The sequence below is a fragment of the Rhinoraja longicauda genome, chromosome 8, assembly GCF_053455715.1.
Source record: "Rhinoraja longicauda isolate Sanriku21f chromosome 8, sRhiLon1.1, whole genome shotgun sequence".
NCBI lineage: Eukaryota > Metazoa > Chordata > Chondrichthyes > Rajiformes > Arhynchobatidae > Rhinoraja > Rhinoraja longicauda.
The window spans coordinates 64,721,350-64,736,105 of record NC_135960.1 but is presented as its reverse complement, the minus strand read 5'-3'; the positions used below and the strand labels follow the sequence as shown (position 1 = coordinate 64,736,105).

The following is a 14,756-nucleotide window of genomic DNA, read 5'->3' as shown; positions in this document are numbered from 1 at the left end:
CTAGGCACAAACTGGAGGAACAGTAGATCATATTCCACTTGGGTAACTCATAGCTTAACAATATGAATATTGAATTCACCAATTTTAGGTAGCTAACCCACAAACACCTCCCTTTTCTCTCATCCCCCCTTTCCCTGTGTGCGCCTATTTCTCCCTTTCCCTTAACCCCCCCGGCCGTATCCCTGTCCCATTCCATCTATTTCTTCCTTGGGCATCTTAGTACATGCCTGTTTTATCCTTATCTCATTTTTTGTCTTTTCATCTCTAGCCTTTGTCCAAACATCTGCCAGTCAAAACCTCCCTCACCTATATCCAGCTGTCAGTTACAAGACTTTGTGCAACTTGTCTAGAGGCTCTCTACAATATGAGCACAATAATTGTTCACACTGCATAGGTATGCTGCATTCTATTAAAGCCTCATCAGCCAAAACTAGTTGTGTTTATAGAACAATAACAGCAATTTTCACTAGATTTTCGTTAAAAATAATAACAGGAGTCTCTTCAACGCCTTGTAAATAGTGATGAGACAATATTGCAGTGATTCCAGAGATTTCTTGACTGTGAATGTGTGCATTTAACTTCACTGTATTTAACACCTTTTGTTACTTTGTTCATCATTGTCTTGATTCTGTGTGAAAGAACATTGAGACTATTTGCCTAATTTCTATATCAATGACACCTGACCAAATGATAAACAACACTGTTGGATGAAATGCTAACATGGGGTAAAAGTCCTTAATCCAAAATGCAAACATAATATATGTCCCATATTGATTATTTAGCTATGTGTTAATCCAGAACACTTAATTGACAATGAGAGGAAACAAGTAGCAGCAATTAGTGATGATGATGATGATGATGATAGCCAGAACATCAAACATGACCAACCTTCAAAGTGTTACTTAAAAGTCGATAACCTGGCTAAATATACAACGTGGAGACACAAGAGACTGCAGATGCTGCATCTGGTAGCTATTTTAGTGCCCTAACCCATTCCCATTTGGATGAGGGGATTGAAGGCTTTGTGGCCAAGTTTGCAGATGATACCAAAATAGCTGAAGGGGCAGGTAGTGTAGAGAAAGCAGGGACTCTGCAGAAGGACTTTTGACGGGTTGGGAGACTGGGCAGAGAAGTGGCAGATGGAATATAGTGTAGCAAAGTGTGGAGGCATGCATTTTGGTAGTAGGAATAAAGGCATAGACTATTTTCCAAATGGGAGAGAATCCAGAAATCTGAGGTGCAAAGGAACTTGGGAGTGCTGGTGCAGGATTCCCAAGAAGTTAATTTGCAAGTCGAATCAGTAGAAAGGAATGCAAACGCAATGCTAGCATTTATTTTAAGAGGGCTAGGATACAAAAACAGGGATGTAATGCTGAGCTCCATAAGGCGCTGGTAAGGCTGCATTTGGAATATTGTGAGCAATTTTGTGGCACGGTGGCGCAGAGGTAGAGTTGCTGCCTTGCAGTGAATGCAGCACCGGAGACCCGGGTTCGATCCTGACTACGGGTGCTGTCTGTATGGAGTTTGTACGTTCTCCCCGTGACCTGCGTGGGTTTTCTCCGAGATCATAGGTTTCCTCCCACACTCCAAAGACGTACAGGTTTGTAGGTTAATTGGCTTGGTAAATGTAAAAATTGTCCTTAGTGTGTGTAGGATAGCGTTAATGTGCGGGGATCGCTGGTCGGCGGGGACCTGGTGGGCCGAAGGGCCTGTTTCTACGCTGTATCTCTAAACTAAACTAAACTAAAATTTGGGCACCATATCTGAGGAAGGATGTTCTGGAGAGGGTCCAGAGGAGGTTTACAAGAATTATCCCTGCAATGAGTGGGTTTACATATGATGAGTATTTTACTGGAGTTTAGATGGATGAGGGTGGACCTCATTGAAACTTACCAAATAGTGAAAGGCTTGGATAGAGTGGATATGGAGAGGAAGTTTCCACTAGTGGGAGAGTCTAGGACTAGAGGTTATGGTCTCAGAATTAAAGGTCGTTCCTTTAGGAAGATGAGAAGGAATTTCTTTAGTCAAAAGGTGTTGAATCTATGGAATTCTTTGCCACAGAAGGCTGTGGAGTCCAAGTCAATTAATATTTTTAAGGCAGAGATAGATAGATTCTTGATTAGTACGGGTGTTAGGGGATATGGTTAGAAGGCAGGAGAATGGGGGTTGGAGGGATAGATAGATCAGCCATGATTGATTGGCGGAATAGACGATGTGCTGAATGGCCTAATTCTGCTCCTATCTCCCATGACCTTATGACCATTCCTTTCTGTCCTTGGTCTCCTCCATTGCCAGAGTTATACAAACTGGAAGAACAGCACCCCATATTCAGCTTGGGTAGCCAAAAAAACAATTTTTTCACCCATTTTATGACTGTAAAGTAAAAGCAGTGTGATCTTACAAGTTTCCCACAATAATAATAAGTCTGTTTTATAATTTCCTGGATGAACCTTTTCGCTTTCTGTAGGTTTACTTCATAATTTTTAGTATGTATTATTAAGTGGGAAATGTTCTACACCAATGGAGTTGCCTTGAATAATACTTTGAAGAATGTACTAAGTTAACTAACAGAACTAATTCTTCCACTTCGAAGGTATTTATTCACAAAATGCTGGAGTAACTCAGCAGGTCAGGCAGCATCTCAGGAGAGATGGAATGGGTGACGTTTCGGGTCGAGACCCTTCATCAGTCTGAAGAAGGGTCTCGACCCGAAATGTCACCCATTCCTTCTCTCCTGAGATGCTGCCTGACCTGCTGAGTTACTCCAGCATTTTGTGAATAAATACTTTCAATTTGTACCAGCATCTGCAGTTATTTTCTTATAATTCTTCCACTTTTTCAGTATATTGAACAGAAGATATTTCAATTACTGAATTAAGCTCACAAAATGTTCTTTAATGAATTTTAACCTTGTGAAAGCAGCTTTTAAAGATTTTGTTTTGTGATGAATATCAAGGTTATTGGCAAAGCGATGGAAGCTTACCCAAATACTTTACGCATAGATTGGGTGAGGAACTGGCCTGGTCAGACAGTACTGTGCGTCTCTCAGATGTTTTGGACACAAGAGGTTCAAACTTATATTAAAGCCGGTCAACAGGTAAGCAAAATAGGGGAAAAAAGTATATATCTATAAACAATTGATGTTACATTTACAAATCCATATTTACTCCATGATTTAAATAAAATATTGGGAAAGTTATTGATACATTTCATCTTTTAGCTTGATTTATCTTCAAGAGGATTAAGTTTACAAACTTTGATTCATTCTATTCTTGTAATTTAATTCCTTTAATTCCACAACAAAACTCGCAATAACAATGCAGAATAAATTGCTTTCCTTTATTATAATTGTTGTATTCTTCATACGCGCTACACACAGATGATTTAAATTAACAGAGATATTCTCAATTTAAAAACAATGTAATTTTCTTTTCAAGAAAAGATGGATTAATTCAAAGAAGGTGAGATTAGCAATTTTGCCTGTTGATAATCACGAGAGATTCTGATTGCACAAAGTTTCAATGATCTGTGACACTCTCTTCAAAGGCTCTTGAGGCTTATCTGGAACAGAATAATAAGCAGATCGATGATATTGTTACCTTGGTCCGTGGAAAACTACCCAAGCAGATTCGTACCACTCTTGAAGCTTTGGTTGTGCTCGATGTACATGCCAGAGATGTCTTGGCAGTCCTGGTGAAGAAAAAGATCAATAATGAAAATGATTTTGAATGGTTAAGCCAGCTGAGATATTACTGGGAGGTGAGTAGATATTGTAGTAGTTAAAATGTCTCAGATAATTTTTTGTTTAATTCATAATATTAGTCGCCTCACTGTACATAAGATGTGCTATATCCATAACAAAAATAATCATTGATTTCCCTGTTTGGATTTAAACAAAAAACTCCTTTATTCTTAGACACAGTCTAAGAATAAAGGGGAGGCCATTTAAAACTGAGGTGAGAAGAAACCTTTTCAACCAGAGAGTTGTGAATTTGTGGAATTCTCTGCCACAGAAGGCTGTGGAGGCCAATTCACCGGATGAATTTAAAAGAGAGTTAGATAGAGCTCAATGGGCTATGGAATCAAGGGATATGGGGAGAAGGCAGGCACTGGTTACTGATTGTGGATGACCAGCCATGATCACAATGAATGGCGGATCGTTTCGCTCAACACTTTCGCTCAGTCCGCCTTAACCAACCTGATCTCCCGGTGGCTGAGCACTTCAACTCCTCCTCCCACTCCCAGTCTGACCTTTCTGTCATGGGCCTCCTCCAGTGCCATAGTGAGGCCCACCACAAATTGGAGGAACAGCACCTCATATTTCGCTTGGGCAGCTTACAGCCCAACGGTATGAACATTGACTTCTCCAACTTTAGATAGTTCCTCTGTCCCTCTCTTCCCCTCCCCCTTCCCAGTTCTCCCACTGTCTTCCTGCCTCCACCTATATCCTTTCTTTGTCTCTCCCCCCCCCCCCCGACATCAGCCTGAAGAAGGGTCTCGACCCAAAACGTCACCCATTCCTTCTCTCCAGAGATGCTGCCTGACCCGCTGAGTTACTCCAGCATTTTGTGTGTACATTGAATGGCGGTGCTGGCTCGAAGAGCCAAATGACCTCCTCCTGCACCTATTTTCTATGTTTCTATGTTTTACAAGTAGAAATTGGTGCAGGAGATTGTAGGAAAGAGCTTTGCTGCCTTAAGGTTATTGAAACTTTGCAACTCGATGTTCTACTCTCACAAATGAAGACGGGGATAACAAATGATCAAAGAATTATTATGGAGCATCAGCATCAGAATGAACGAAGGAGTTGTGTATGTTGGAACTGTCCAACTTGGAGAACACTGGGACAGTGTATTAGTGATGTGAATAATCCGGGAAGTAGAGAGGATTTTAACGTGAAGAGTGAGGTCAGATTAAGCTAAAAAGATGTTGTAAATTGAAAGTAGACAAGGGTTGAGAGAAAGATCTTAATGAATGGTCGTTAGACACGGGTGAGGCACTTGATGACTGAAGGGTGGAAAATGTGCCTCTATTTAAGAAGGGGTGCAAGGAAAAGCCTGGGAACTGTAGACCAGTGAGTGTAACATCTGTAGAAACAAGGAACTGCAGGTGCTGCTTTACACAAAAGGACGTAAAGTGCTGGAGTAACTCGTCTGTAGGCAAAGGGGCAGTGAATATTTTGATGAAAGGCACACCGCTGCAAAACTGAGTCATGCATGATGTCCAAGGAGAAAGATTGGTGCAGTGCCAGAGGGTGGGGTCTGGAGGGTAAAGAAAGGTGATAGATTAGGTGGGCGGGTGGATGGAGGAGAGTGCTCAGGTCAATCAGGTGATGAATTGGGAGTGAATTGGCAGAATGTTAGGTTTGAGCAATGAGCAAGAGGTCAGTGGAGGTGCTGGGGACAGTTACAAGCTTTGGATGTGACTTAAGGAAGGAGAGAGAGAAGAGTGGAGTGGAGATGGCTGGGCACTGCAGGAAAAGCTACCATCACCAGTAAGTATTTCATGTTAAAAGGACTTGCATGAGGTGAGTTTCCAGCACCAAACATTGTGGGCGAGAACCTGGTCAACAGGTCTCCACTGAGCAAAGATACTAGAGGAGCAAGATAGACCACTCGACCCTAAAAACCGTCATGGCGCCATTTTAGTAGGCAGAAACTTGCAGAGACATTTTAAAAGAAAAATAACAAAAATCTGTGAATTGATAGATGAGATATAGTCTGCATTTTTATGGCATTTTTATCACCCAAAACACTGATTACACTGCGAGAGGCATAGCGAACGGCAGGTTTTGCTTACTAAAATGGCGGGCGTTACGCTCCTTTGCGTGCTACACTTCAGTCTAGGCGATTTCAACAGAGTGGTTCATCTTGCTCCTCTAGTATCTTTGCCTCTAAGTTATGACAAAGCAGTCCTCAAAATGTTCATGAAGGCCTGTTTCTGCATACACTTTCTGTGGATCGTATGGGTTGGAATCATGGAATTGTCATTCAGGTGATTTGCATGCTGTTTGAAGAACACTGTCAGGATAGATACCGTATCTGAAACTCGGAGGGTTGTGACGGGAAAGACTCCAGTTGAGATGAGGAGGCAATTTACAATTGAAATGATGAGATAGTTCTTAGATAGTTATCAGCCTTTGGATTCCCTACCCCAGAATATATTCAGATTGGCATCAATGAATTCTTGAAAACTAAGAGAATCAAGGCATATGAGTACCAGGGTGGAAAATAGACAATGCATAGAATTAGCCATAATTTTATTGAATGGTAATAGATTCAATGAATTATACAGGTAATCAGCCCAATATGCTTATGATGACCAAGATCATTACACGCTAATTACATTTAGACATTAGACAATAGGTGCAGGAGTAGGCCATTCGGCCCTTCAAGCCAGCACCACCATTCAATGTGATATGGCTGATCATTCTAAAATCAGTCCCCCGTTTCTGCCTTCTCCCCATACCCCCTGACTCCGCTATCCCTAAGAGCTCTATCTAGCTCTCTCTTGAATGCATTCAAAGAATTGGCCTCCACTGCCTTCTGAGGCAGAGAATTCCACAGATTTACAACTCTCTGACTGAAAAAGATTTTCCTCATCTCCATTCTAAATGGCCTACCCCTTATTCTTAAACTGTGGCCCCTGGTTCTGGACTCCCCCAACATTGGGAACATGTTTCCTGCCTCTAACGTGTCCAACCCCTTAATAATCTTATATGTTTCGATAAGATCCCCTCTCATCCTTCTAAATTCCAGTGTATACAAGCCTAGTCGCTCCAGTCTTTCAACATATGACAGTCCCGCCATTCCGGGAATTAACCTAGTAAACCTACGCTGCGCACCCTCAATAGCAAGAATATCCTTCCTCAAATTTGGAGACCAAAACTGCACACAGTACTCCAGGTGCGGTCTCACTAGGGCCCTATACAACTGCAGAAGGGCCTCTTTGCTCCTATACTCAACTCCTCTTGTTATGAAGGCCAACATTCCATTGGCTTTCTTCACTGCCTGCTGTACCTGCATGCTTCCTTTCAGTGACTGATGCACTAGGACACCCAGATCTCGTTGTACGTCCCCTTTTCCTAACTTGACACCATTCAGATAATAAAATGCCTGCATTTGCTTGCATTTGGACCATATATATTCCTCTAAACCTTTCCTATCCACTTACCAGTCAAATTATTTTTTGAGCATTGTAATTGTACCCAGGGCCGTCTTAACGCATGGGCCTGATGGGCACTTGCCCGGGGCCCCACGAGCATAGGGGCCCCATGCTGATCTGTGTATGTTAAGTGACTTGCAATAAATAAATACTACTTTAAAAATGTAGGTTCAATAAGTGCTTTTTTCCGCAACATTTTCGGTCCCTAAGTGCTTCTCACAGCGATCTGTTTCGCAACAATTAGCTCCCTAAGTGCTTTGCTTTTCCATCCCTAAGTGCTTCTCACAGCGATCTGTAAGTGCTTTTCGCAACAATGTAGCACCCTAAGTCCATCGCTAAGTGCTTTTCAGTAAGTGCTTTTCACCGGCACGACGGGGGGGGGGCCGGTAGGGAAAGGGAGGTGGGGAGAGTAACGGTAGGTGCCCCAGTACACTGCTTTGCCCGGGGGCCCATAATGCTGTAAAAAGGGCCCTGATTGTACCTACCTCTGCAGCTCCTTACCTATACCCGACATGGGTGTATGAAAAACATTCATACATGGGTGTATGAAAAACGTTCGCCTCAGTTCTTTAAATCTTTCCCCTCTCAGCTCAAACTTCAGGCCCTAAGAAAAAGACTACGACTAGCCTATGCCCCTCACAATTTTAGAAATCTGTGTATGCCCCCTCCTTCTCCTTCATTCCAGTGAAAACAGTCCCAGCCTGTCCAATTTCTCTTTTTAACACAAGCTCTCCAGTCCAGGCATAATTAACGTGAGTCTTTTCCGCACCACATGCACCTAATTGTCGAGAGCTAAAACAAAGCATTATCCAATTCATTGCTCCATTACACTTCCGCTTGTCAGGATTGAAAAACAACGTAACTAATTTTTTGCCTCATTTCAAAAGAGGAAGTGAAATGAAGTCGGTGGCTTACACGAGGTTTCACACAAATCATAACTGACATTTTAGTGCAGGCGGTGGGAAGAGGGTGAACCTTCATGATTTTAATATTCTCTGGCCACACTACCTATTCTCAAATCACAGCTGATGTGGACACACACAAACGGCTGTTATACTGTTGATCACCTTCATTGATAGAATAAAATGCAGGAGGAAGTAAAATGAGGCTGAATCAAATTCAATTTCCATAGACAGACACAAAATGCTGGAGTAACTCAGTGAGGCAGGCAGCATCGCTGGAGAGGAAGGAATGGGTCCAGACCCTTCTTCAGACTATTTCCGTAGCCCGGCCCTGATCTGAAGTTCATGGAGCCCTCAACTTTGTGACACTAGCTTTGGAATTAAACTGCTGCAGATGGTGCTGCCTTGCAACATGACATTGTTTCAACTCCGTGCTTAAAACACGAAATGCAGAAAACACATGAAATAGATTTTTTTGCATTCAATTGCAGGCACAGGAGCCTGTCTGGCTCATTCTTGCTTCTTTGTCTTACACTTTTACATAGTTAGACCACAATCTTTGAATGCATGACCCAAGGACTTACATACATCTCTGCTCCCTGTACATCTGCACTTTCATCTAGAGTTCAATATCTGTTCCTGAATGGTCCCAACAACCATCAGGCTATTGAGCACTACAAATTCCAACTAAACTCTGAACTGTGAACTATCTTGATTGCAATAGGCACTGAGGGGTTTGTTTAGTTTTGCACCATATTTTTTTTGAATTTCAAGACATTTTTTTGTTTGTTTATTATGTTATCTATTGAGTACTGTGTTCGTAACCCTGTTGTGCTGCTGCAAGTAAGAATGCCATTGTTCTGTTTCAGTCCGTTTGACAGATACTTGACTTGACTCACTAAGAGTAAAGCTTGACTTGACTCACTAGGAGATAAGCCTCACTTGGACTGCTCTGGGTATCAAATTTTATTAAGTTTAGTTTAGAGATACAGCGCAGAAACAGGGCCTTCGGCCCACCGAGTCCGCGCCGCCCAACGATTCCCCACACATGCACACCCTAGGGACAATTTACACAGACACCAAGCCAATTAACCTACATGCTTGTATGCCTTTGGAGTGTGGGAGGAAACCAAAGATTTCAGAGAAAACCATTGCAGGTCACGGGGAGAACGTGCAAACTCCATACAGACAGCACCCGTAGTCGGGATCGAACCCGGATGTCTGGCGCTGCAAGCGCTGTAAGGCAGTAACTCTACCGTTGCGCCACCATGCCGCCCAATTTCTTGATGCTTCCATGAAGGACATTTTATTTTGCTAAGATGCTATATAAATACAAGTTGTCATTGCTGGAAAGTAAAAGTGAATGCTAATTGAGATGTGCCAGCAATGTTCTGTTATTGGTTTCTTCACAAATACAATAGATCTTTGTGTTCTTCATTTAACAGGAAAATGAACTTCAGACAAAAATGATCAATGCAGGTTTACCCTATGGATATGAATATCTTGGAAACACCCCTAGACTTGTTATCACTCCACTTACAGACAGATGCTACAGGTGAATTTAGTGCACTTAATAACCGAAGAAGAACATTGAAGAACAACTTTAGAATTACAAATATATTTACCACTGTTAAACTAAAGTACGGAATTAGAAAACACTATGACTGAATACGCTACTTACTGAGTATAATTGAGAGGCCATAAGTAATAGCAGCGGAATTAGGCCATTCTGCCCATCAAGTCTACTCCGCCATTCAATCATGGCTGATCTATTTCTCCGTCCTTTCTTTCTCCGTCTCAGTCTTTCCAGGTGAGACAAAAGTTCACCTGCACCTCCTCCAACCTCATCTATTGCAACCGCTGCTCTAGATGTCAACTTATTTACATCGGCGAAACCAAGCGCAGGCTCGGCGATCGCTTCGCTCAACACCTGCGCTCGGTCCGCATTGACCAAACTGATCTCCCGGTGGCCGAGCACTTCAACTCCCCCTCCCATTCCCAGTCTGACCTTTCTGTCATGGGCCTCCTCCAGTGCCATAGTGAGGCCCACCGGAAATTGGAGGAACAGCACCTCATATTTCGCCTGGGCAGCTTGCAGCCCAGTGGTATGAACATCGACTTCTCCAACTTTAGATAGTTCCTCTGTCCCTCTCTTCCCCTCCTCCTTCCCAGATCTCCCTCTATCTTCCTGTCTCCACCTATATCCTTCCTTTGTCCCGCCCCCCTGACATCAGTCTGAAGAAGGGTCTCGACCTGAAACGTCACCCATTCCTTCTCTCCTGAGATGCTGCCTGACCTGCTGAGTTACTCCAGCATTTTGTGAATAAATACCTTCGATTTGTACCAGCATCTGCAGTTATTTTCTTATATATCTCTCCGTCCTAACCCCCTTCTCCTGCCCTCTCCCCATAACCCCTGACCCCTGAGAGCATAAAGTATCGTTCTTATTGACAACTTATTAGTCTCCCATATTAGTAATGAAGCAAAAATCACAAAGAAGAGCACAGTCTATCAAACATGGTAGATCCGTATTGAGTGATAAAACTTGAAATTCCTATTAGCTTTTTAAAAAAAAATCGCACGTTTGAGGAGATGTCATTAAAGTCTGTTGGTATAGTCTTCGATCCTTCTGCTTTATTGCTGATCCAATCTTTATCGATTCGGGGTATACAGTAATTACTGCAAATTTTTCAAGCAGAATATATTCAGGCACTTATCCCATTATCAACATATCTTTGTGAAGTGTTCATTTTACATCTTATTTTGGCACACTGTACATTTCAACACTGTTCTCGTTCAGTCTCTTTCATCGGTGCATTTATAGTAATGGAAATTACTTCTGAATCTGACCCTATGGGACATCATTACTCCTTCCAATTACGCTGAAAAAAATCTGATTATCCTGTGTTTTACCAGCTAAACAAATTCAACAAGTTGCTATTTACCCATTAATTGCAGATGCCTTTATGTATTCATTACCTTGTGGACTGAATGTATAATGAGTAGACTTCTTATGTGTACTTGGAGTCAGAACAAGAGAAACTCTAGCTGGAATCTGAATAGAGAATTGAGACAAAGAAAATGAATCTATATATCCTTGAACTTGACAATAACAATATTATGAAGATAGACACAAAATGCAGGAGTAATTCAGCGGGACAGGCAGCATCTCTCGAGAGAAGGAATGGGTGATGTTTTGTCGAGTCCCTTCTTCAGACTGACCTTCTTTAGTCTCGACCCGAAACGTCACCCATTCCTTCTCTCCATGGATGCTGCCTGTCCTGCTGAGTCACTCCAGCATTTTGTGTCTATCTTTGGTGTAAACCAGCATCTGCAGTTCCTTCCAACATAATAATAATATTATCCCCTGTAGCATTTTTCCTTGAGCAGGCTGTCACTTTTACGTTGCAGACTTGCATATGCCTCTGAATATTATAAAACTAAAAAAGTTAGTAGATTGCATAAAAATTAATTGTAAACAATCACTGAATTGAAACTACAAAATAGCTCTATCAGCATGTAATTGTAAACTATGACATGTGTATCTTTGGATCTTGAATAACAGAACCTTGTTTGGTGCATTAAACCTCCATCTTGGAGGAGCCCCAGAAGGACCTGCTGGCACTGGCAAGACTGAGACGACTAAAGATTTAGCAAAGGCTGTAGCCAAGCAATGTGTGGTGTTTAACTGCTCAGATGGATTGGATTACATTGCTCTTGGGAAATTTTTCAAGGTGTGTATGATTCCTAATAAATTCCTAACAATGTTTTAATACTGGAGCGATATGTTGAAAGACTGGAGCGACTAGGCTTGTATACACTGGAATTTAGAAGGATGAGAGGAGATCTTATCGAAAAGTATAAGATTATTAAGGGGTTGGACACATTAGAGGCAGGAAACATGTTCCCAATGTTGGGGAGTCCAGAACAAAGGTCCACAGTTTAGGAATAAGGGGTAGGCCATTTAGAACTGAGATGAGGAAAAACTTTTTCAGTCAGAGTTGTGAATCTGTGGAATTCTCTGCCTCAGAAGGCAGTGGAGGCCAATTCTCTGAATGCATTCAAGAGAGAGCTAGATAGAGCTCTTAAGGATAGCGGAGTCAGGGGGTATGGGGAGAAGGCAGGAACGGGGTATTGATCGAGAATGATCAGCCATGATCACATTGAATGGTGGTGCTGGCTCGAAGGGCCGAATGGCCTCCTCCTGCACCTATTGTTTATTGTCTATTGGACGTGTCAATGATTTAAAAAAAATTGCAAACTTGATTCTGATTTCAGGGATTGCTCTCTTGTGGTGCCTGGGCATGCTTTGATGAATTCAACAGAATAGATCTGGAAGTGCTTTCTGTTGTTGCCCAGCAAATTCTAACTATCCAAAGAGGTTTGTAGTTTTGAATTTGTCGTGTATTTATTATTATTGAATTCTTTAAGGTGATAAATTAAACTGCTAACGTTTTTTTTCTATGGGTATTTGCTATCCCATTTCAATATATTAAGCAAAACCTTTGGCATCCAATTTATTTTCTGATAGATCAATGCCTGATCTTCAATTTTCCTGTTTTTTGTAAAATAATTTATCTTTTGTTACCAAAATGGAAAATTAAGTCTGTTGTGTCCAGTTCAGTTCTCAGAGTCACTCTTTAATTCTCATGAAGACAGAATTCTAAGTGGCAAATGTTCTTTCAACTAATAATATACAGTGTCAAAATTACACTTATTGGTGTATTGTATAGCAAAATAAATTATAACAGGTTGTAAGAAATTATTTATGTTCCATTATTCAGCTGTTGCAACTTAAAACCAGTAAGTGTGATTTGACTGAATAACTGGTCAGCTGAAGAATGAATCTGATTTATTGTGATTGCCACAGTAACTTTGTTGGAAAATTGGCAAAGATCTGTTTTTTTTTAAAAGGGCAGGACATTTTATGGAGAATTTAGGTTGAATTTCAAGCATTTTAATTTCTGGCCTCTGTGCATTGATTTTTGTTGTTGTTGCTGTAACCCTAAAATTGACCTGCTAAACCGATCCGTCTCCAGTGGTACAGTCTGAGCCTCTTTAACCTCAGCTGCCTTGTTAGAGAAGCACGTACCTGTTCCATACAGTGGACCTCTGACACACTAGATAAAAATACTGCTAAAGGGTTTGCATTCATGTATTGCTGGATGTGTCATCCCAGACCGGTTCACAGGCAAAAATGCACTTCAGCAATGCTGGGGAGCAGCAAACTACATGCCCACGACAAATTTAAAAACAGCAATGTGACAGTGAGCAGAAACATTTAGACTAGGATTTGAACTTTCAGACTTGGGGGCGAAAAAGCTACCCACTGGTGACAGCTATTTACACAAAATATAAAGTTATTTGGATGACTAAATTCAAATTTCTCTGACAAGTTTGTACTTGACAAATTTTATATTAATCAGATACATAAAACACGAACTCTTAAACTTTACTGACTTCAGTATGTAAATGTGCACATTATACACTAGCTGATATTCATATTAATTGTATTTAAGCACATGTAGGGAACAAACACTGGTGAGGAGAGTGAGGAATGACTTTGAACAGATCTTTATATTATTTATACTGTATAATGGCTATATCTTGTTTATAAGGGTTCACACTTCATGTCACACCGTATCAGTATTGGTCCAGAAGGTGAATGTCTATTCTGTTGGCTCAAGGTGTCTCTGTCCCCAGTAGCTAGGCTTGAGCAGAGGGAGGACACTGGAGAAGATTTCACTCTGAAACTACTCCGACTACCTCAACAGGGATATTCAAGGTGTCACCTTTACGATGACCACTCTGCCATCGTCAGCCTCATCACAGGCGACGATGACAGGGCTTACAGAGAACTGATCAAGGAGTTTGTGGACTGGAGACAGCAGAACCGCCTCCGGATCAACGCGGGGAAAACCAGGGAGATGGTGGTGGATTTCCGCAGGCGCAGCCAGGTCCCCCCGACACTGGTGAACATCCAGGGAATGGACATCGGGAGGGTGGACTCTTATAAGTACCTGGGTGTTTTCCTCAATAATAAATTGGACTGGACCGAAAACACCAAACACCAAAACACCAACACCAAAAAGGGCCAGAGCAGACTTTATCTGCTGAGGAGACTCGGGTCCTTTGGAGTGCATGGGGCACTCCTAAGGACCTTCTACAACACGGTGGTTGCATCAGCCATTTTCTATGAAGTGGTCTGCTGGAGCAGCAGCATCTCAGCGGCAGAGGGGAAGAGATTTGACAAGCTGGTCAGGAAGGCCAGCTCTCTTCTGGGTTGCCCCCTCGACTCAGTGCAGGTGGTGGGAGAGAGGAGGATGATGGCAAAGTTAACATCGCTGCTGGACAGTGACTCCCACCCCATGCAGGACACTGTCACTGCACTGAGTAACTCCTTCAGTGACAGACTCCTTCACCCCAAGTGCGTGAAGGAGAGATATCGGAGGTCCTTCCTTCCCGCTGCTGTGAGACTGCACAACCAGCACTGCTCCCAGCAGACGAGTCAACAGTAACAGTTAAGGAATACACAGTAAACTGATGACAATTTATCCTTGTCTTTACTTTTATTTATAATGAATGTCTCTTGCTATCCACTTTGCTGCTGTAACACTGTAAATTTCCCCGGTGTGGGACAAATAAAGGAATATATTATTATCATTAAAACAGAACAATACAGCTCAGAAA

General features: G+C 42.0%; 1 protein-coding gene across 1 annotated transcript in view; it reads left to right on the top strand.

The window, feature by feature from the left end:
- The window catches only part of dnah7 (dynein, axonemal, heavy chain 7), a 215,633-nt gene that overhangs the window by 58,417 nt on the left and 142,460 nt on the right, over positions 1-14,756 (top strand). Inside the window, exons 21-25 of the mRNA XM_078404574.1 lie at positions 2,957-3,097; positions 3,547-3,759; positions 9,512-9,621; positions 11,632-11,800; positions 12,345-12,447. Of these exons, the coding sequence (XP_078260700.1) occupies positions 2,957-3,097; positions 3,547-3,759; positions 9,512-9,621; positions 11,632-11,800; positions 12,345-12,447 (736 nt within the window). The remainder of the gene's footprint in view (positions 1-2,956; positions 3,098-3,546; positions 3,760-9,511; positions 9,622-11,631; positions 11,801-12,344; positions 12,448-14,756) is intronic.